A 24,346-nucleotide genomic window follows, 5' to 3' on the forward strand; every position below is an offset into this window, starting at 1 on the left:
TGAGCTTATTAACAAACGGAAACCAGATGTGTCTTATCTTGAACCGTTTGGAGCTCCCTGCACAATGATCGATCCTAATGGAAAGTTTGGGGCAAAAGCAATTGAGGGATACTTTCTTGGGTATGCCACCCCTAACTTACGAGTCTGGAATCTAGAGACTAAAAGGGTCGAGGAATGGTCTGAGGTCAGAGTACAAAGGCACACCTTGCCAGTTAAATGTCCTGGTCAACCTTGGATGTTTGAGTACGATGACTTTTTCAATTCGATCAATGTTGAAGCCGTTGAAGAAAATGCTGCGGCAAGGATGTTCTTCGAGAGTGACAATGCAACAGTTTCACCAGTGGTTCGTCCAATTCTTGTCAATCAAGAACCATCTACTTCGGTGAACAACAATACTCTCAACAATGAGGATTTTCATGATGCAACCGAATTGAACGAATCTTCAGAGGATGATGAATTTCTAGATGCAGATCAAGAAGCTCCTACAACAGCAGTTCATGGTACTTCAGAGGGTACTCCTCCAGTGGATGCCCACAGAACAGCTGAAGCTACTGCATCATCCTCTTCGTCAATTCCGGGCCTTGATTTGGTTGTTGATCTAAATCTCAACAACCTAGGTATCAATATTCCAGTTCGAGATAATCCTGAGACAAGGATTCATAATACCCATCCTCAACAAAACATCATTGGAAATGTGCAAAGTGGCATTCAAACAAGAAACATGTTGCGGAACAACAGCAATGCAGGCCTGTATGCTGCAATACGAGAATCCGGGCAACAAAACGATTGGTCTTTCGCGTGTTATGTCTCACAGGAAGAACCAAGAACGTGGAAAGAAGCCATGAAAGATAACTCTGGGGTGGAAGCCATGCAGGAAGAATTGCAACAATTCCAGAAGCTGGGTGTCTGGAAAATCGTAGAGAAACCTGCTGGATACAAGAAGATTGGTACCCGTTGGGTTTTCAAATGCAAAAAGGATGACCGCGGAGTTGTTATCCGAAACAAAGCGCGTTTAGTCGTTCAAGGTTTTCGTCAGATTGAAGGCATCGACTACAACGAAGTATATGCACCAGTGGCACGTCTCGAAGCAATTCGAATCTTTCTAGCCTATGCGTCCTTCAAAGGATTCAAGGTTTATCAAATGGACGTGAAAAGTGCATTCTTACATGGTGTGGTTGAAGAAGAGGTGTATGTCGAACAGCCTCCAGGTTTTGAAGATCCTATCCATCCTGATCGGGTTTGGTTGCTCAACAAAGCTCTCTATGGTCTTCATCAAGCACCGCGAGCTTGGTATGCAACCTTATCTAACTATCTGCTGGAGAACGGTTTTCGCAGAGGTCTTATCGACTGCACTCTTTTCATCAAAGAACAAGATGGAGATCTTCTTCTGGTACAGGTATATGTTGATGATATTATTTTTGGTTCTACTAATGATGTCTTGTGTAGGAATTTCGAGCGCATCATGCAGGATAAATTCGAGATGAGTGCTATGGGGGAAATGAACTTCTTCTTGGGCCTACAAGTGCAACAAACGGAGTCTGGGATATTCATCCATCATACTAAATATGTTGGTGACATCTTGAACCAGTTTCAGATGTCTGATGCAATGCCCATTGGTACCCCATTGCCAACAAATCACGGAATTACTCCAGACTTGAAGGGTGAAGCAGTTAGCCCTTCATACTATCGCGCTATGATCGGATCTCTTATGTACCTCACATCATCAAGGCCAGACATAATGTACCCAACGTGCCTGCTTGCCAGATATCAAGTCAATCCGAAGGCCTCACATCTTGCAGCTGTAAAAAGGATTTTTCGTTATTTGAAGGGTTGCCCTGACACCGGTCTATGGTACCCTAGGGATAATAACTTTGAATTGGTAGCTTTCAGTGATTCTGATTTTGGCGGATGCAAAATCGACGGTAAATCCACAACGGCTGGATGTCAGTTTTTAGGAAATCGCCTAGTCACATGGCAGTGCAAGAAGCAGACGTGTGTCGCTACATCAACATGCGAAGCTGAATACATTGCTGCCTCAAGTTGTTGCTCCCAAGTTCTTTGGATCCAACAACAATTGCGGGACTACGGTTTTGAATTCCTAACTACTCCTATTTACGTTGATAATTCTGCTGCATTACAGATCACTAGAAATCCTGTGCAGCACTCAAAGACCAAACACATCGAAATCAAATATCACTTCATACGTGATTGCTTTGAGAAAAGGCTAATCGATGTTGTTAAGGTCCACACCGATGACCAACGTGCCGACTTATTTACCAAAGCGTTTGACAAATCAAGATTTGACTTTTTATTATTGGTAAACGGCATTAAGGTCAAGCCAGAGTAAAACCAACATCGGAAAATCATTTTTGTAAATACCTTTGTGTTTTAAATTTGTCTTAGTTTATTGATTTTAGGGGGAGTAAATCCAAAAATCTGAAAATCCAAAAACATCGAAAAATTTCAAAAACACAAAAACAATAGAAAATCAAAAATGAGTTTCCTGTCGAGCAAAAGAGAAAGTGATAGTACATCAGTGGTCTATCCAAATCTCTTTAAACCTTAAATGAAAAACGATAAGCAGCTCTATACAAGATGTATCGGTAGGCTCACAATCATTTTAAAGTGTGCAGGGTGATATAAATCTTTAACCGACTGAAGACCAGGTGGGAACCATTCATTGGCATATGGTCTTAGTACCGAAATTTCGTTTGATAGATTGCCGAGGTTCTGAGATATTCGGTCTTTATGCTGCTTATCATCTGGGTATCATGGTTGTATCTTTTACCGAAAAATAACGGGGACGCAAGTCTAGATCTTCCATGATACCATACATACGTGTACATAATACATACTGCATTCGACCTCAATAAGTGATCAACAATCACATGTCCATATCAAATAAGTGATAAAATATCACATTTTCCGGGAGTCAAGTTCGTCTCTCTGCTGTACGGAAGTACTGACCTGTTCACGGACTTGCTCCTGTGCCCTCATGCATATGAAAATCAAGTTCCTCATCAATAAGTGATTATATCACATAGGGCTTGTTTTCAAATCAAAATAAGTGAGAATCTCACATCATATACGGTCAAACAGATGATAATCGGTATACTCACCGGTAAGATGAACCCTCGCGCATACCTTGATACGGGAATGTGTCATGATGTGGATGAACACCGGTTGGTAAGTATAAATCATACCTTAACGTAACCCCTAATCATGATTACATCTGATAAGTTGAGCTTAAGTGGACAACAATACCGATAATTGTTATAGGATGCTTATCTTAATGTTAACTAACTGAACAACAAGAGCGTTTTGGCATGACTGTACACTGATATGATTCTCTTACCCTCGAAACTCGCAAAAAGAATGTCTGTATATATTTATTTACTGCTTTCAGTCCTTTCATTTGAAAAATTCAAAAATACCAAAAAGATTTTATTTCTGCTTTATTTTCGATCGTACGATGTTGGAACTCGAGTCTTCGTTGCCTGAAACCTGAACGAAAACCGAATTGACTAAATCTTCATAAACGGTCGAAATTTGCAAGATTTTGAAAGTTGAAAACTAAAATTGACAAATTTGTAAAACTTTCAAATTTTCGGACGGTGTTTGATTGTGACATAGTCATATGTGTGTCATTTGTTTATGTTAACTATATTCCAAGCAGTTCTTCTCATTACGCGTTTAGATTTCTTGCATGTGCAGATTCTAAAGGCAAGGAGAACATGGTCGATGACAAAGCTTCGGAATGAAGACACGACGTGAAGGCACTCAAGTGATGAAGATGATCGAGTTGCCGCTGGCCTTCATCAACACCACAAGGATCTCACTTCATAAAGATCAAGTATTTCACGAGCATAACTCAAGGGGAGCTTATGTTAAGGGGGAGTTTGTTAACACACTTCCTACATGATACGGGTAGTTTGTTGATACACTCTCTGCTTTCAAGACGTGAAGATTTTCAAGATCCTCCGACATTGAAGACTTGAAAGGACATCAAAGTCTTGAAGACTCAAAGATCAAAGATGATCAATATCGAGACGAATCTACAACCATAGAAGATCAAGACAAAGCTACAGCCAAGGGGGAGTTTGTTGGTGCACTTGTGTCTGTACTTTGTCTGTATTCGGTCACGATGTAAACGATGTCCTTGTCAGTCCTGTAAGTTGACCAAGTCAACCGTCCTCCTGGTTTGACTTGGCCAAACAATTAAGAATATGTTTGTAAAGGGTCTGAGTCGAAAGATGGGCCATTGAAGGATTATGTCTATCCTTCGATGAGCTCGAAAGATGTCCAACGAAGGATAATGTTGAACCTCGAAGGATATACCATCCTTCGAGGTAAATGTAGATCCTTCGAGAGACTTGTGATCGACAGATGGTCTTTCGGTCTATCTGCATGATCCTTCGACCAGACCTGCTGTGTATGGGTATAAATACCCATGCAGTGTGTTCAAGACATATGAGATGCACATAGAGAGATAAGGAAGTTGAGAGCATTCTGTCCGAAACACACACACACTAGAGAGTTTGCAAAACTGATTTGTGAACATTGTGCTTGTAACCGGAACCTTTCATTCGCATTAATACAAGTGGTGTTAATCGGTGAACCTTTGTGTGTTTGTGTTTATACTTGCTTCATCCCGGTTTGCTTGTTAGCTTGGATTCCGCACTCGCTAGTGGGTTAGTATAACAAGGTTTAGGTTCGTCATCCTCCGAGAGGGACCTACACAAAGTATAATACTTCAACTCATTTATCGAATTAACGACAAACGACAAAGTATAATACTTCAACTCATTTATCGAATTAACGACAAACGACAAAGTATAACCCAATGTGGGCGGCACTTAGACATTCTTTGGATATATTGATCCCGGAAATTGAATCGTAATAACGATCGAGTGATTATTGGTTAGAACACCAACATATAGAGAGAAGAAGAAAAGAAATGAGCAAAGAAAAATGAATCCTAAGCTTCCTATTTATAGGTAGAAAATAGGAAATTTCTAGGAAGTTTCCCTTGTATTTCTAGGAAGTTTCCTATAGCTTTTCTAGGAAGTTACTTATATCTTCCAGGAAGCTTCCTACCCACAGATATCTATCCTCTTACACTTTCCTAGCACCTTCCTTCGGTATTATCTTTTATATTTATATATTTTTATTTGGTGATTAGTAGATTTTACTTAGCTTAATTAATCTTGCTTAACTTAATTAATCGTACTCAGCTTAATTAATCTAGTTTAGTTTAATTAATCCCACTTAATTAATACTAAACTTAATTAATAAATTAGTTAATCTATTTAGCTAACTTAACTGCTAAGTTTGATATACTAGTTTAACAGCTTACTGATTATGAGTTCTAATTTCTAGACACAAGAACTCGTATTAGTGTATTAACTCAATTCAACTTTAATGACCAGTGATTAGAGTTATTACCCTAATAACGAGCAGAGTTTAGGGATTTAGAGGGTAAAATCCCGAGCTATTATTTACAAAAATAAAAGCTGACGGAAAGAAAAGAATTGAACAGTGATCGAGTTAATACCCTGATTGCGGCGTCGATTAGTGATCCGTGTGTGTGAATTGTGGTAAACAGAGCATAACTCCGTGTAATTTTCGACTTTGTTCGTCGATCAAGCGCCCAGAATCAAGTGCCAATGTCCTGATATTTATACCCGATTTTGATCAGGCTTACGGACCGTAAGCTATACCCCTTACGGTCCGTAAGGGGTACCTATATGCTAAAGGTCGGCCAAGGTTGGGACTAGGCTTGCTGAGTCAATGAATTGGACCAATCAGATTAAACCAACGTTTTATTTGGATAAACGTCCAACTAGGGTTTGCCCCCCTTGAGTTTTAGGGGCCCTGATCCTGATTCTGATTGTTATGAAAATTTTAGGGTTAGTGCAGAATCAATTGGGTGTCTTAGTTAGGGTTTCCTTATTGGATAATTATCATACTAAATATTAATTTTAGTGAGAGTCGTTACAGGAAGTTCCAAGTCGGAGATATGGTATTGAGAAAAGCATTCCAAAATACTATCAATCCTGCTGACGAGAAGTTAGCACCAAAGTGGGAAGGCCCTTACTTGATTGAAGCCGAAGCAGGAAAGGGGCATACAGATTGCTAACCATGGAAGGAAATTTGTTACCAAGAGCCTGGAATGCTGTTCACTTAAAGAAATATTTCATGTAAGCAGGATCCTCCTGATACATATGATCCTTACATTGAAAGCATCCTCGAAGGATCCCAACGATGTCAATGATCCTCACTCTGGTAAAGTCCTTATCTTAAAACTATTCCATTTTCTTATTTTTACCTAAGGATAAGGATCATGCATCCTTCATCCTCCTCTCACGAGAATTTGAGTTATGATAGTCCAGGTATCCTCAGCATATCGTTAAGAATCTTCAAAAGCACCTCAGATCCTTGGGTTCAACCCCAGTTATCCTTGGGCTTGTCCCCAGTTTCCGCCTGTAGCGCACGATGATCCTGGTATAGTTCACGTCTTTGGGACCAGTACCCACTTTCGGGGCTGACAACCTCATCGTACTGGCTATACCCAGGATCCTACGTATAATGGTAGACGTACTATACATCCGTTCCTAAGGTTTCTAACGTTTTCACGTTAGCTAAGGTTTTGACATTTTCATGTCACTAAGTTTGGATAGTCGCCAGTAAGGGCCATACTCCAGTTTACATATGATCCTTACATTGAAAGCATCCTCGAAGGATCCCAGCGATGTCAATGATCCTCACTCTGGTAAAGTCCTTATCTTAAAACTATTCCATTTTCTTATTTTTACCTAAGGATAAGGATCATGCATCCTTCATCCTCCTCTCACGAGAATTTGAGTTATGATAGTCCAGGTATCCTCAGCATATCGTTAAGAATCTTCAAAAGCACCTCAGATCCTTGGGTTCAACCCCAGTTATCCTTGGGCTTGTCCCCAGTTTTCGCCTGTAGCGCACGATGATCCTGGTATAGTTCACGTCTTTGGGACCAGTACCCACTTTCGGGGCTGACAACCTCATCGTACTGGCTATACCCAGGATCCTACGTATAATGGTAGACGTACCATACATCCGTTCCTAAGGTTTCTAACGTTTTCACGTTAGCTAAGGTTTTGACATTTTCATGTCACTAAGTTTGGATAGTCGCCAGTATGGGCCATACTCCAGTTTACATACGATCCTTGGGCTTGTCCCCAGTTATCCTATGGGCTTGTCCCCAGTTATCCTTTGGGCTTGTCCCCAGTTACTAACTTATCTTTTATATTGGCTTAGTCCCAAGTTATATTCCATTTTTCAGGTTTTCGAAGTTAAACAATTAAGGATCCTTAATCCTTATTACCCGTCAAAGTCTTACTTATGGTTATCCTGATTAAAGGTTAGGATCCTAACTTGGATTCTCAGGTATGATCCTTGACTGTTTTGATTATACTCATTATTTTGAACAACCCTTACACTTTGACAACTAAGCCTATGATCCTTGAAATAAACTACTTTGAAAATTTTCGATTATAGGATATTTGATCCAGGATCATATCCTAAAATTCTTGAACATGATTTGCTTAACTTTTCTTACTCAAACAAATACATTTCTAAACAAGCAGAAAATAAGAGGATAAACAAAGGATAACAAAACAAGATAAGCCAAAAAGATTAGAGTTATTTTATTAACAAAAGGATTTAAAACCCTTCAAAGTTGTCAAAATTACCAACCCACGTTTCTACCAGCAAAACGTGGCCCGTCCACATGGGTTGGCAAAGGGTGTCCATTGTTTGTGCGGTCTTAGCATGCAGGAAAATAAAAGGCAGCAGGATCACAAAGGCTTCATCCCCCAAACAGAGGATCCCTCCACCATTTGCGATCCTACCTATTGTCCAAAGGATCCAGGATCCTTAATGTTAGGGCTGGATTTTTATAACATATGATCCTTACATGTGATCCTAACCAGTGATCCTTATTTCTTTGGCAGATAGTGATCCTCAGAAGAGTTCCAGGTTCAGGATCACGGACCATCATAGGGATCCTCATGCTAACAGTTGTTTTCATTGAATTTAATGTTATCTTGTAGGAATGTCTGGCAGGATCCGCTCTTAGCATCGCAAACAAGGGACGCGTCTTTACAACTTTGGCATATGCTTAATCAGAGATGAACGTTGTAAAGGATATGGAAACTCAGCATGATTTAAGGGCGATAATTTAGGCTAGATTTACTTTTATTCCTAAAGGGGTAATGAGCTGATTATTAGTCTGTTTACCTAAAATAGGCCACCCACACTTGTATATATAACACTCTTCCACATTCGGAAGACACACAACATTTTTCTCACACGCTTAGACACCCGATACTATAGTGATCCTTGTACTCAGCTCATTATCATCCGAAGTTGTAACCATTATTTGTTATATTGAAGTTTGGTGATCGGTAGTTGCCATCACCCGAGGTTTTTTATGCCGGAGATCATTCATTGATCAAGGGCTTTTTCCTCGTATAAATCCTTGTGTCACTTGCATATTTCATACCAAAGTGATCCTTTACTTTTTCATTTAACCAAGCATCATTCCCCGTTTACATAGAGTTTGGTTGCATTATCTTTGTGTGATTTTTGACCAAAACACTTAATCCTAAAACTATTGTTTAAGTTACAGACCATCATTGTTTATAACATCACAACCACAAAAACCACTACCAAATTTAAAAAAATTGGGCTCCGGCTAAGTCTCGAAATATCCATCATCGCCCCATCTTGCAGCTCAAACCTTCGCTGCACCATCACCACCAGCTCCACTTGCTTCTCCACCCTGATCCTTGCCAGCATCACCACCTTCAAGCATTGGGATCTCCTCAGCTTCATCATCATCCTCCAGCTCTGCCAACCTTGCCTTCCAGCCCTCCACATCCCATGTGCTCTTGTCAAAGGCAGGATCCTGAGCCTCCGTAGCCATCTGCAATTGGATCTTATACATAGCTATTGCGGCAGAGACCTTAGCATCTTGGGTGATATCATGCTTCTCGTAGTCAAAGTTGATCAGTGCTTTGACAGCTTCATCCTTGGTAGCCCGGAGCTCCTTCTCAAGATCAGCGATCCTGAGATCCTTCAGCACACCCATCTGTTGGAGGTCAACAATTTGGCGATCTTGATCTTCGACGTGGCCAACATAAGTCTCTATTTCAGTAAATTTCTACAAGGAAAACAAGGTATAACGTCAGAAACAAGTGATCCTCAAAACCGTCAGGATAACCAACAGGGGCAGTGATCCTAACCTCGTTGAAATAATCAAGAAACTGTTGGCGGAGCAGGGGAAATCCTTGAAGATCCTCAGAAGCCTTTCTCTTCTTTCCCTTACCCCTGACAGGTGCTTTAGGGGCTGAAGCAGATGGACTAGCAGCAGGGGTCTTCTTCCTTGTAGATTTGACATTAGCAAGATCATCAATACCAAACTTGGAGGCAGACTTAACAGATTTCCCAGCGCCTGCACAACCAAAATAAGATAAGTATTCTAACTAATCCTACATAGAACTACTTTTTAATAAAGAATACTTACTTGACATTGTGGCAGATGCGGAGGATACTTCCTGTGAATCTTGGGTGACAACTTGAAAACTTCTAGTCTCGGGATCAAGCTTCTTGAAGGCTAAAACTCTCTCTTTTGCAGCAGGTGTCAACTTCAGATGAGAAATGGAGATAGCTGCACAAAAAACAAAAAGACATTAGTGATCCTCATCCTAAGGAACAAGTCTGATGGTGATCCTTCCAGGATCCTCTATCCTACCATGAGTAGCCCACTCCTTGGGCAGATTCTTCCCATCAGGGATGGTATCCCTCCTAACAAAGAAGAACCGTCGCTTCCAGTTCGTGTCATTCTTGGTGACCTTGAAAACAGGGTGATCCTCTCCGGCTTTCCGTTTTAACAAATATCGACAGGATCCAAACGTTGTGAGATCATACATCTCAGCCAGCTCCGCCATCCCTAAATCAGTCCCTTCCTGCTCAATGATCCTTTCAAGGGTATATAAAACCCTCCAAATCATTGGCATGGCCTGGATATAGAAGATGCCGGTGAGGGAAAAGAAGGACCGGGTGAATTGAGGAAAAGGATACGAATATCCTATTGTGAACGGAGTAACAGGAAAGGCTACCCAAGTGTCAGAGACAAAATCGCTTAAAGCAGTGGGAGTAAAAGACTTGAAGATAGCATCCGCCGGAAAACAGTGACGGATTCTATCGATGTGAGCATCGGTGAAGCAGCACCTCTCGGTGGGAGAGTCTTTAATGATCCCTTGACCTTTCAAGGGGCTGTTCTTCTTGGAATCCTTGTGAGGGGAATTCCGGAGCAACATATTCGCAGAAGAATGGAAAGAGAAAGAGAAACAGAGTAAGAGAAGGAAGAAAAGAGGAAGAATACCTGATCGATCTTCGGACGAGATTATAAAGGGAGTATCTCTTGAATTTAAATGCAAATTGATCCTAACTCTATCTCCTATTTATAATGATGATCTGCAGGGCTGTCACTTCTGTGACGTAAGAGTTGCAACGGCTAGTCCGACTTCAACGGCTAGTTATTCGATTAGCTTGTTGCAGATAAGATCAAGCAAAATATAACTCGCTTATTTACAATATAACTCCTTATATTTTAGGGGCAATTGTTAGGGCTGGATTTTTATAACATGTGATCCTTACATGTGATCCTAACCAGTGATCCTTATTTCTTTGGCAGATAGTGATCCTCAGAAGAGTTCCAGGATCAGGATCACGGACCATCATAGGGATCCTCATTCTAACAGTTGTTTTCATTGAATTTAATGTTATCTTGCAGGAATGTCTAGCAGGATCCGCTCTTAGCAACGTAAACAAGGGACGCGTCTTTACAACTTTGGCATATGCTTAATCAGAGATGAACGTTGTAAAGGATATGGGAACTCAGCATGATTTAAGGGCGATAATTAGGCTAGATTTACTTTTATTCCTAAAGGGGTAATGAGCTGATTATTAGTCTGTTTACCTAAAATAGGCCACTCACACTTGTATATATAACAATCTTCCCCATTCGGAAGACACTCGACACATTTCTCACACGCTTAGACACACGATACTATAGTGATCCTTGTACTCAGCTCATTATCATCCGAAGTTGTAACCATTATTTGTTATATTGAAGTTTGGTGATCGGTAGTTGCCATCACCCGAGGTTTTTTATGCCGGAGATCATTCATTGATCAAGGGCTTTTTCCTCGTATAAATCCTTGTGTCACTTGCATATTTCTTACCAAAGTGATCATTTACCTTTTCAACAAACCAAGCATCATTCCCCGTTTACTTAGAGTTTGGTTGCATTATCCTTGTGTGATTTTTGACCAAAACAATCATCAATACCAAACTTGGAGGCAGATTTAGCAGATTTTCCAGCGCCTACACAACCAAAATAAGATAAGTATTCTAACTAATTTAAAAATCTTACATAGAACTACTTTTTAAATGAGGATACTTAGTTGACATTGTGGCAGATGCGGAGGATACTTCCTGTGAATCTTGGGTGGCGACTTGAAAACTTCTAGTCTCAGGATCAAGCTTCTTGAAAGCTAAAACTCTCTCTTTTGCAGCAGGCGTCAACTTGAGATGAGCAACGGATATAGCTGCACAAAAAACAAAGAGAATATTAGTGATCCTCATCCTAAGGAACAAGTTTGATGGTGATCCTTCCAGGATCCTCTATCCTACCATGAGTAGCCCACTCCTTGGGCAGATCCTTCCCATTAGGGATGGTATCCCTCCTAACAAAGAAGAATCGTCGCTTCCAATTCGTGTCATTCTTGGTGACCTTAAGAACAGGGTGATCCTATCCGGCTTTCCGTTTAAACAAATATCGGCAGGATCCAAACGTTGTGAGATCATACATCTCAGCCAGCTCCGCCATTCCTAACTCAATCCCTTCCTGCTCAATGATCCTTTCAAGGGTATATAAAACCCTCCAGATCATTGGCATGGCCTGGATGTAGGAGATGCCGGTGAAAGAAAAGAAGGACTGGGTGAATTGAGGGAAAGGATAAGAATACCCTATCAAGAACGGAGTAACAGGAAAAGCTACCCAAATATCGGAGACAAGGTCACTTAAAGCGGTGGGAGTGAAAGATTTGAAAATGGCGTTCGCCGGAAAACAGTGACGAATTCTGTCAATCTGAACATCGGTGAAACAACACCTCTCATTGGGAGAATCCTTGATGATCCCTTGACCCTTCAAGGGACTATTCTTTTTAGGATCCTTATGAGGGGAGTTCCGGAGCAGCATATTTGCAGAATGTAGGAGAGAAATAGAGAAACAGAGCAAGAGAAGGAAGAAAGAAGAAAAGAGATACCTGATCGATCTTCGGACGAGATTATAAAGGGAGTTTCTCTTGAATTTAAATGCGAATTGATCCTATCTCTATCTCCTATTTATAATGATGATCTGCAGGGCTGTCACTTCTGTGACGTAAGAATCACAACGGCTAGTCCGACTTCAACGGCTAGTTATCCGATTAGCTTGTTGCAGATAAGATCAAGCAAAATATAACTCGTTTATTTACAATATAACTCCTTATATTTTGGGGGCAATTGTTAGGGCTGGATTTTTATGACATATGATCCTTACATGTGATCCTAACCAATGATCCTTATTTCATTTGACAGATGGTGATCCTCAGAAAAGTTCCAGGATCAGGATCACGGACCATCATAGGGATCCTCATACTAACAGTTGTTTTCATTGAATTTAATGTTATCTTACAGGAATGTCTAGCAGGGTCCGCTCTTAGCATCGCAAACAAGGGACGAGTCTTTACAACTTTGGCATATGCTTAATCAGAGTTGAACGTTGTAAAGGATATGGAAACTCGGCATGATTTAAGGGCGATAATTTAGGCTAGATTTACTTTTATTCCTAAAGGGGTAATGAGCTGATAGTTAGTCTATTTACCTAAAATAGGGCCACTCACACTTGTATATATAGCACTCTTCCACATTCGGAAGACACAACATTTTTTCTCACACGCTTAGACACACGATACTATAGTGATCCTTGTACTCAGCTCATTACCATCCGAAGTTGTAACCATTATTTGTTATATTTGGTGATCGGTAGTTGCCATCACCCGAGGTTTTTTATGCCGGAGATCATTCATTGATCAAGGGCTTTTTCCTCGTATAAATCCTTGTGTCACTTGCATATTTCTTACAAAAGTGATCCTTTACTTTTCAACAAACCAAGCATCATTCCCCGTTTACATAGAGTTTGGTTGCATTATCCTTGTGTGATTTTTGACCAAAACAAATCCTATGTGTTTCAAAATAATGTCTAAGCTTTGTTGATGCCATTACTAGAGCTAGTATAAGTTTTTCTAGGTGAGAATATCTAGTTTCCGCATTTAACAAACTTTTGCTAACATAATAAACAGGATACTGCTGACCTTCGTGATCCTTGACGAGTACTGCACTTACTGCATTCCCTGATACTGCCAGATACAAGGATAATGGTTCACCATCCTCAGGCTTCATCAATAGAGGTGCGGTTGAGAGATACTGCTTCAAATCCTGCAGGGCTGCTTCATGCTTCTCACCCCACTCAAACTTTTTATTCTTTTTCAGGATATCATAGAATTCTTTACACTTTTCCGAGGATCTTGATATGAATCTATTTAAGGTTGCCACTCGCCCTGTTAGCCGTTGAACATCCTTCATATTCGAGGGAGACTTTATATTCAAGATAGCTTTGATCTGCTCCGGGCTTGCCTCTATCCCTCTTTTTGTCACCATGTATCCTAAAAACTTTCCTGCCCCCACTCCAAAATGACACTTTGCAGGATTAAGTTTCATATTATACTGGTCCAGGATATCGAATGCTCCTTTAATATCCTGAAGATGATCCTCATCTTTCTTGGATTTGACCACCATATCATCAATGTATACTTCCATGGTGTCCCCCAGTTTGTCTTTAAACATCATATTCACCAATCTCTGGTACGTTGCACCTGCATTTTTTAAACCGAAAGGCATAGCAGTATAACAATAAATACCTGTTGGTGTCATGAAAGCAGTATCCTCCTGGTCCGAAGGTTCCATTTGAATCTGCTGGAATCCTGAGGACGCATCCATGAAGGTCAACATTTCATGACCGGCAGTGGCATCCACCATCGAGTCTATATGAGGCAGAGGGAATGGGTCTTTTGGACAAGCTTTGTTCAGGTCTGTGTAGTCTACACAGACTCTCCACTTCCCATTCTTCTTTTGTACCACCACCACATTTGCTAGCCATCTAGGGAATTTGACTTCTCTAATCATCCTGGACTTCAGTAATCTTTCAACTTCCTCTTGGATAATTGCATTCCGCTCAGGGGCGAATTTCCTTCTCTTTTGTTGTATAGGCTTGAACGACCTGTCAATTCCAAGCTTGTGAGTAATAATGTCTTTAGATATACCTGTCATATCCTCATGCTTCCACGCAAACGTTGACATCCTGCATTTCAAAAAGTTAATTAATTGTTCTTCAATATCCTGAGGGATATTGGTTCCCACGAGCACCGAAATATCGGGATTATCCTGGTCTAGGATAATTTTCTTCACATCCTGCTCCGGATCCTCCACGATATCCTGGGCCCGCGTCTTTAATTGCTATGCTGCACTAGGTTTGGTTGAGGATTTCATCGAATATGAGTAGCATTCTTTCGCCTCCTGCTGATCACTGTCGATCTTGACAACCCCCCAAGGGGTAGGGATCTTGATGCATTGGTGATACGTTGATGGAACGGCCTTCATATCGTGGATCCATGGTCTTCCTAGGATGATGTTATAGCAGGATAGAGAATCCATCACACAGAAACGTTGCATCTTGTTGACTCCTTCAACATATACGAGTAGCCTTATCTCTCCCACTGTGTTCCTAGCTTCTCCACTGAAACCAACGAGCACAGTAGACTTCGAAGTGATATCCATCGGAGACACATTCATTCTCTTCAGAGTCTCCAATTGTATTATGTCGACGGAGCTGCCATTATCAACCAATATCCTGCGCACAAAATGGTTAGCCACATATAATGTTATTACCAGAGCATCATGGTGAGGATCCTGGACAGTATCTCTATCCACTGCATCAAAAGTGATCACTTTTTCAGTTGTGAGCGTAGTCATCCTAATAGGTTTGTCTCCCCTCTCGGCCTTAGCTTCCTTTGCATGTCTCTTGGCCGCCGAATACGAAGTTCCGCAAATGTGGGATCCTCCTGAAATGAAGTTGATTATCTTGGCATCGGCGGGAGGTGATGCCGCTCGCTCAGGATCCTTCTCAGTATCCTGACCCTTATTCTTCTTTCTCCCTAAGAGATCTTTCAAATATCCCTTTCTTAGAAGGTAGCTGATTTCTTTCCTCAGAGCGATGCAATCCTCAGTCATATGTCCAAAATCTTCGTGGAAAGCACACCATTTTGACTTGTCTTTCCAATCTGCTTTTTGTTGATTCTTTCGAGGCCACCTGGCTTTATCTCCCAAACCCTGCATAGCATACATTAGTTCAGGTATATTAACAGAAAAACAATATTCAGATAATTCAGGATATTCTTCAGGATCCTCGTCTTCAACAGCATTCACTCTCTTGTTATCATTTCTGCCATATGGCTTAGAGCGATATGGTCTATATGAGGATTCCGATTTCCTGTTAGTCGATTCATATGTTGAGGATGCATTCATCCTTTCTTGCATTTTTCTGTCGTCCTCCAACCGAATATATCTTAGAGCCCTGTTCCGGGCTTCATCCAGGTTCCTGCATGGGTTCATTACAAGGTCTTGATAGAATTGAGAATCCTTTTGCAGCCCCATCTTGAAAGCTTGCACAGCTGTTGCAACATCAAGATGGGGAATGTCTAGTGATTCCCGGCTGAACTTGTTCACATAATCCCTAAGGGATTCCTGAGGCCCTTGTGTTATCCTGTAGAGATCACTTGTTAATTTTTCAAAGCTTCTACTACAAGAAAATTGACTATTAAATAAATTTACTAAGTGAGCAAAAGCTGTAATCGAATGTGGAGGAACATTCAAGAGCCATTTCAAAGCCGATCCTGTCAAGGTTGAACCAAAACCCTTGCACAGGCACGCTTCCTTGAGCTCCGGAGGGATAGGGTTGATCTCTATCCTTTCCCTATACTGGGCAATATGCTCTTCAGGATCCGTGGTTCCGTCGTAAAGCTTCATGTTTGGAGTCTGGAATCTTTTTGGGATTTCAGCATCACATATGGGATGCACGAACCGAGATATCCTGTGGCTATCCTGGGATACTTCAGGAATTGGCTGCACCACCCCAGGTACACTGGATATCATATCCTTTAATTTCTGAAGCTCCCTGGATAATTCTGACGTTACAGTTGTATCCTGCAGAGATCCAACACTGTTAGTGGCAATAGCATTATTATTATTTGATACGTTACCCGTTAGAGGATTTTGCCCATATCCTGAAGCATATCCTGAGTTCCTCATGGTTGATATCCTGACCGAGGAGGGTATTTCAGGAGTATGATTCTGAGGAAGGCTGGGTACAATATTCCCCTTGTTATCCTCAGTATACACAGCTGAACTAAAGTTCAACGCTCTGGGATGTAATGGAGTGACATTATCCTCAACAGATCTGCTCGAGCCAGACTTCAGGAGTTGTATTTCTCTTAAAAGCATTTGGTTCGTTTCCTGTTGCTGCCTCATTTGTTCCTGCACACTTCCAAATAAGGTTAGAATTTCATCGTTAGAAGCTAAAACAGGAGCAGATCCCTGGACACTCCGAGTAGGGATAACATCTTGAGATTGTGTAGAGGCTGGCATCCTTGGAGGAGGTGGTGGAAGCACCGAACCAACTGTTGCAGAAGTTGTAGCAGACATAGTAGAAGAGCTCATGTTTGAAAACAGAAAACCGATTAACGATTTCACAAAGATTTTTAGTAAAGAAAGCACCACTTGCCCCACGGTGGGCGCCAAATTGTTTTGGTCAAAAATTACTGAAGCAATTAAGTGATCAAATTAGTTAAGTGAGGTAGTGTGCTGAAAAATGTGTTGAAAATATGTTGGTTATGTTCTTTGGAAAAACAGTGTTCAGGATACGGCTCGGGATATTGAGCTGTATCTACGATCAAACAATGAGCAAAAAGGTAAAGTAAATGACACGAGATGTACGAGGAAAGCCCTTGATCAATCTAGACCGCCGACATAAAACCTCGGGAGCTGACAATCGCAGCTACCTGGTTCTTCTTATTGCTTTAAACTTCAGGATACAGTGCATGATATAGATCAGATCGCTAAGTGTTACAATTTGTGTGAGAGTTGCGAGAGAGCAAGTGTTAGAGTGTAGAGAGTGTGATTGTGATGTCCTATTTGATCTGATATACCCATCTATTTATAGTAACGAAATGCAAACTAAAATTCCTATAAACATGGGATGCTCCGAATATTCCAATGTGAACGTTGTAGACCGAGTAATGCGGCTTCAACGGCTTCTTTTGAACGACTTGGACCGAGTCTTCAGTAGAAAAGGTCTTCATGAACGTTGCTAGCTTCTAACCCACGTACCTGCATTTAATCTGTTAGTGATCCTGAGGATACCATTCAGGATGTTACCAATATCCTGAATCAGCATCCCGGATGTAAACAGATACAATATAAACAAGATGTATATCAAGATATTTTCCAGGATATGGGCTCAGAATTTCACCCATAACAAACATATTGTAGTTTAATACTTTATCTTAATAAGATATAACTAGTATTTTGCCCGCCGCGCGACGGGTGGAAACGTGTAGTAAGAGAACACATGATTCATAAAACGCAATGTGTAAAAGACAACTATAAAAAAGTGTAAAACATAATGCGTAAAAGACAATTATAAAAAAGTGTAAAACACAAAGGTAGACGTGAAGTGTAAAACCCAATCCCTATAAGACATTTCATAAAACACAATGCATAGGCATTTGCAAAAGTAAGAGTAGGAGTCTAGGAGTTACAATTGTAATTTTATAAAGTCGAGTGGGTGTAAAAATGGAATAATAGTGCAACGGGTAATAACGCAAAGTCTAAAACTTAAGGGAAATAGAAGTAGTAGGGTAAAAAACAGAAAGTATAAAAGTAGAGGGGTGGTGGTGGAAATATGTAAAAGTTGAGGGGTGGTGGCGGAAAAGCGTTGAGGGGAAGGGTAAAAAAGGCAAAGTGTACATGTAGAGGAGTTGTGGCAGAAATGTGTAAAAGAGGAGGGGGATGGTGAAGGAAATGTAAAAGCAGAGGGGTGGTTGTGTAAATTTTTAAAAGCTGAGGAGTAATGATAGAAAAGCAAAGTACAGAGGTGCTTATGGTAAAATTTGAAAGATAAAGATACGGTTGTGAAAATTCAAAGTAGAGAGGGTGGTTGTGACAAAGTTTAAAAGATGGAGTGTCGGTGGTATAAAAACCACCGACTTTCTTCTTTAAGATAATTAGTAATTATTAATCCTGTAGTTTAATACTTTATCTTAATAAGATATAATTAATAATCCTGGAATTTTTAATAACCATATTGTTTATTTATTTCTTATGGGGGTATTTTTGTCCTAATTATAATTGTTCATTGATTGATGAATTTAGTTTTATTTAACTTCTTAACATAGTTTACTCTTTGAAGACTAATTTTGACTAAGACTGGAAGGTATGGTTTGGCTCATCCTCACGGGGATGGGCCTCCACGTAGGCGCCACGTAGGCGACTCATGAGGGATGAGCCAAAATGAAGATGGAGGGGGATGGAGGATGGGGCCCCACAACTTATTTTTTATTGTTTAATTCATTTTAATTGTTTAATTTTTATTTCTTTAACTTTTATTTTTTATAAAAAGTATTCAACATTTAAATAAAAATACTACATAAAGGAAGATAATAAAATCCATTACATAAAATAAATAAAAATTACATAACCTAAAAAATAAAAAATTACGCTACCTAAAATTTGAAAAAAAAAGACTAGATTTAAAAATTTAAAACAAACACACTACTCGTCTTCGTCTTCGTCTTCGGCTCCGTCACCCTCCACAATGTTAACGTTGTTCCAAATATGTTCTACCAAATCTTGTTGAAGGTTTGCATGCGTGAAGTCGTTTGTTAGCGAGAACGAGTTTAAATCCTGTTGTGGGGGATCAACCGGGACAGTGTTCCCCCAAGATGCATTCTCATCATACTCACAAATCGCCCGACCTTCGTCTTCAATAATCATGTTATGGAGCAAAATGCAAGCGTACATACAAAGACGCAGCCTTTTTGGGGTGAACGCACGTGCCCGTTGTGCAACGATGGCCCATTTTTTTCGTAAGACACCAAAAGCGCGTTCGATGTCTTTTCTTGCAGCTTCTTGACGCTTGGCAAATTTTTTCCGTTTTTCGTCCTCGGGATACGGAATAGTCTTCACAATTGTAGACCAAGACGGATATATCCCGTCAGCTAGATAATACCCACGTCTATACTCAACCCCAGAAACTGTAAAACTTGTGTCCGGTCCCGTTCCATTAACGACATCGGTAAAGATGGCCGATTGGTATAACATGTTGAGGTCGTTGAGTGAACCAGGGAGACCAAAGAAAGAATGCCATATCCACAAATCTTGTGATGCCACAGCTTCAAGTATCACGGTTGGATAGCCGTGATCACCTCGCGTATATTGGCCGCGCCACGCAGTCGGGCAATTATGCCACCCCCAATGCATACAATCAATGCTACCAAGCATTCCCGGAAACCCGTGCCTTGCTTCATGCGCTTGGTACAACTGTTGAACATCATACGCGTTTGGTTTCCGCAAATATTTTTTGCTATACAGTTTCACCACATTATGGCAAAACCGATACAAACATTCCCGCGTAGTTCTTGCCGACATCTGTAAGTACTCGTCCAAAGCGTCGGCCACTGTCCCGTACGCGAGTTGTCGAATGGCCGCAGTACACTTTTGTAACGTTGTAAACCCTTCATAATTTCGAGCATCAGGACGTTGCGTGAAAAACGGGTCTAGCCCCGCCAAATCATTGGCAATCCTTGTGAATAAGCGGCGACTCATTCGGAACCTGCGTCTAAAAATGTCGGCGTTGTAAAGTGGCTCATCCGAAAAATAATCGTTCACCAATTTCTCGTGCGCTCCTGTCGTATAAAATATATAAGTACGAGATAAAAAAAATAAGGACAATGAAATTTTGTAATGAAAACCTTGGCGGTCTCTGTTAATGCGTATTCGTGTGGTAATAACATTTTCACCAATTTCTTCCTCTTCCTCTTCGTCTTCCTCTTCCTCTTCGATTAAAATCTGTCCCGCCCGTAGAACAGCGTTTGCGAAAAACATCTCCTCTTCGTCATCCGAAGACGAGGGCCACCAAGGATTAGAAGCCATTGTGGGTAAAAGGATATTTTTTTTTATAAAAGTAGGGAGAAATTGGTATAAAATTGAGAGTGTTTTGGGTTGAAAGTGGGGAAATAATATTGAAAGTGGGTGAATTTATAGGAAAAATGAATTTTTTTTTTTTTTTATTAAAAATAGAGCCGTTCAACGGCTATATGTTTTGAAAATGGGGCGGCACACCCGGCTTGTGCTCGCCGGTTGTGATGCTTGCCGGGCCAGGGGGGCGGTGTGGGGGTCCGGCGCCGGGCCAAGCCGGGCCAAGCCGGCCCCCATACCTTCCAGCCTAAGGCCTTTGGTTTTTCTTTTTTTAAAATATGCATCAAATCACGCATGGGTAATCTTTGTATTTATGCATGTTATTCTTTGTAGTTGTCCTCTTTTAACAACTTTGGATCCTTTTAGTGGTCCATTTAGGTACTTGACATCTAATGACTTTTTTCCAACATTTGAATTTTTAAATACTAAATAGATGACCCACTTTTAATTGGTTTTTTTGGAAGCAGCCAAAAATATTAAAACCTCAACTACCAAAGCTGGCGTATGAAAACGAACAGAACCAACTTCGACTTGGTCCTGACACTCTGACAGTCAACTTCGATATGTTTGGTCCTCACATCGTAGATTGGTTTTTTTTGAACGTCGACTTTCATTACGAAAAACAAGCTACTAGCAAGGAGCTAGAGCCAAACTACAAACACAAAAAACATTACACCGCAACATTACACCATTCCAAATTCTTAAATGAAGAGCGGTAATTTTAATCCAAAGGAACCCCAACGCCTTGATGTCTTCTTTGATTCGTTGATTGGTTGCTATGTACAAGGCAGCTTGATCATCACTTAGACTAACAAGCTAAGTCACTTTACACAAACATGTCATTCCAATGGATCAATATTTTACTGGAGCTAATGGGATCTAGAAACCACACCTTGTTTCTTTTGCTTTGGGACGACTTTACTACTAGCCATCATAAATACAAATATAGAGGTGAACCTTGACCCACTATTTAATTGTTTAATGATATCTGTTTTTTTTTTTTTTTTTAGGCTGGAGGGTGTGGGATGGAGCCCATAGGGGCTTTATCAAGACACGTCAGTGACATGTAGGATCCGCATCAGCCAGGGGGCTTTATAAAGCCCCCTATTAAACAAAATTAAAAAAAAGAGAAATTTACGAAAATAGCCAAGAATAAGTTTGACTTACCAAAATGGTCACCTCATGCGTCGGTGGAGCAGGGCATCACTGATTACGAGAGAGCTTATGCGTCTGCAAGGCTCATTCATGCGTCCGCAAATGTAGAAGTGACACGTGTCTCAATGACATCATGCATCCCATGCGTCCCATGCGTCCGTGACTCATAAAATTTACTTTTAGGAGATTTGAGGCATCCATGCGTCCGTGACTCATCCCATCATCCCATGCGTCCGTTTGAGGCATCCCATGCGTCCGTGACTCATCCCATGCGTCCGTGACTCATCCCATGCGTTGCCGACTCATCCCATGCGTCCGTGACTCATCCCATGCGTCCACGACTCATCCCATGCATCCCATTTTCGTACTTGCTGCTTCATCCATACACACATCCATTTAAAGAATTAAGGACGCATAAGAGGGGTGATGCCCCGTTCCAACGACGCATGAGCTTGCTATTTTGGTAAGTCAACTTTATTCTTGGCCATTTTCGTAATGTGGGCCCCACCTGCCCCCTCCCTTCTTCCTCGTTACCATGATAAAGCCCCATCAATGGCGCCCCGGTTTAACTAGCATGGTGTGGGTGGTGGCACCGAGGGGGGCACTATGGGCGGTGATGTGGTATGGTGACGCCCTCCATACCCTCCGGCCTAGAACCCAATTTGACTCGAATCGCCTATTACAGAACGTGACCCATCGGTTTTGCCACTTGTAATCTTGACATATAAGTTCCACTAGCTTTCAATGATCTAGTAAATATATTAATGAAATAAGAAGGTAAATAATTGTAATGTTTTATTGAGTGTGTTATTTCCAAACAGTGAAAATTATTAATATTATGAATTGAACAAGTACAACCCAAACCTATATCATTATTAAAAAACGATAAAATACATTAATAGATGCTCATGGTGGCACGGCACCTTAAGGACAACGAAAGACAGACAAAGCGGTCAATGAATAAAACAAAGTAGCAAGACATGGACCTTGCAACTAAATTTTGATTAATTGATACTATTTTTCAATTAATTTACAATATCTTGAAAGTGACCAATAGACAACATATGATAAAATGAACAACCAAACACCATATGTAAGACTTAACAGAAAATATCACTTAACAACTCGAAATCTCTTGAATGAATCACATAAAGTTGATCAAAACCCTTTTCTTGTTCTTTATCTTCTTCAACTTCTTGTTTTCCAATGTTTTTGCCCAACAAAATGTAACTGAAACTAGTCATGATGTCGTGCATGCCGCGCATCCTAGTATTGTTATCATTATTGGGGTACTATGTACTATGTTTTGTTTATCGTTTTTGTTACTCGCTTGCATGAAATTTTGGAACTCAGATTTCACTCTCCAAGTCCCTCAAGTGATTCCTAGGGCAAGGTCAAGGATCTCGGGGATTGACAAGAAAGCAATTGAATCTTTGCCATTTTTTAGATTCTCCTCGCTTAAGGGATTGAAAGAAGGGCTAGAATGCGTGGTGTGCTTGTCGAAGTTTGAAGATTCGGAGTTGTTAAGGATGTTGCCTAAGTGTCGGCATGCATTTCATATGAATTGCATTGATCAATGGCTAGAAAGTCACTCTACTTGTCCTCTTTGTCGGTATAAGTTTGATTTGTCGGATGTCACAAATTTCGCTTTCACAAATAGTTTAAGGTATACAGATGAGGGTTTTAATAATCTTGAAATCTTTGTTAAGAGGGAACATGATGGTTCTTCTAGGTCATCAAGGTTTAGTTTTGGGGGCAGTTTTAGGAATATTGGAAAAAGTCCTAAAGAAGATGTCTTGATTCAATATGGTGATCAAGGGTTGTTGGATAAGTTCAAACATAGGATCATCGTATCCGGCATTGTTTGCAAGAGCCGATGGAGCGATGTGAATTCCTCCGATCTAATGTTTTTGAACTCCAAGATGCTTAATGAGGCATCCAACAACCGTTTTTCGCCTTCAAGTAGCGGGAGACATGAAATAGATATTGAACAAGTAATGAAGTTTAAGGAGGATATGGAAAGAAGAAGATTGCAAGAGTTAACGTCTGGTAAAACCACTGATAGTGGCGAAACATCTGTTTCGACCTCACACTTTCCACGGTTTGTGAAAAATGAGGACTTCGAAGGTATGGAGAAGAGATCAATGTCAGAGATTACAAACGTGTCAAGATTTAAGGATACTAGAAGTTCGTATTGGGCAAGTAGTGAGAAAGATGACAGGTTACAAAGGGTTTGGTTGCCAATGGCGAAAAGAACCATTCAGTGGTTCACAAACCGCGAGAGAACTTCATTTGTGTAGAGCACTTGATCATGTTTGTACCTTGTTAAGTTGGTGTCCTAGCTGGTTTTCATTGCTCAGAATTTTAGTTTATAGGTTTAGTTCATACAATATGAAAATGAACTAAAACAAGGTAACTTGTAAAAAGAAATATATGAAAGTGGACATATTGTATTTGAAAAGATATATTGTATAAAACTTCAAAGTTAATATCACATAGCATGTGAAAAGAGTAAATTACGTTTTTGGCCCCAGTGGTTATATCACTTTTACTATATTAGCCCAAAATAAGAATTTTTAACATATCTGTCCCCATGGTTTCTATAACTAACCATTTTGGCCCCTAAGTCTAGAGATCATGGGGGCCAAATTGGTTAGTTATAGAGACCATGGGGGCTAAAATGGTTAGACTTAGGGGCCAAAATGGTTAGTTATAGAGACCATGAGGGCAG

At 40.5% G+C, this 24,346-nt stretch overlaps 2 protein-coding genes across 2 annotated transcripts; one reads left to right on the top strand and one right to left on the bottom strand.

The window, feature by feature from the left end:
- Nucleotides 1-19,035: 19,035 nt before the first annotated feature.
- Nucleotides 19,036-20,415, bottom strand: LOC110933804. Its single transcript, XM_022177011.2, has 2 exons — nt 20,235-20,415; nt 19,036-20,168 (listed from the first exon to the last, which is right to left on the bottom strand). The coding sequence occupies exons 1-2, from the start codon at nt 20,413-20,415 to the stop codon at nt 19,036-19,038; spliced, it is 1,314 nt and encodes a 437-aa protein (XP_022032703.1).
- A 2,295-nt stretch (nt 20,416-22,710) lies between these two features.
- LOC110883500 (putative RING-H2 finger protein ATL12) lies at nt 22,711-24,145 on the top strand. The gene has a single exon (XM_022131233.2). It carries the CDS (start codon nt 22,755-22,757, stop codon nt 23,913-23,915), a length of 1,161 nt encoding a protein of 386 aa, XP_021986925.1. The 5' UTR covers nt 22,711-22,754; the 3' UTR covers nt 23,916-24,145.
- Nucleotides 24,146-24,346: the final 201 nt, after the last annotated feature.

This window comes from Helianthus annuus, chromosome 1, assembly GCF_002127325.2.
Source record: "Helianthus annuus cultivar XRQ/B chromosome 1, HanXRQr2.0-SUNRISE, whole genome shotgun sequence".
Taxonomy (NCBI): domain Eukaryota; kingdom Viridiplantae; phylum Streptophyta; class Magnoliopsida; order Asterales; family Asteraceae; genus Helianthus; species Helianthus annuus.

Excerpts from the sequence above, each read along its gene's own strand:
- LOC110933804 (XM_022177011.2), bottom strand. The coding sequence starts at position 20,415 with ATGGCTTCTAATCCTTGGTGGCCCTCGTCTTCGGATGACGAAGAGGAG. Across the intron at positions 20,169-20,234 it reads CATTAACAGAGACCGCCAAG|GAGCGCACGAGAAATTGGTG; the intron begins GTTTTCATTACA and ends TTTATACGACAG.
- LOC110883500 (XM_022131233.2), top strand. The coding sequence starts at position 22,755 with ATGAATCACATAAAGTTGATCAAAACCCTTTTCTTGTTCTTTATCTTC.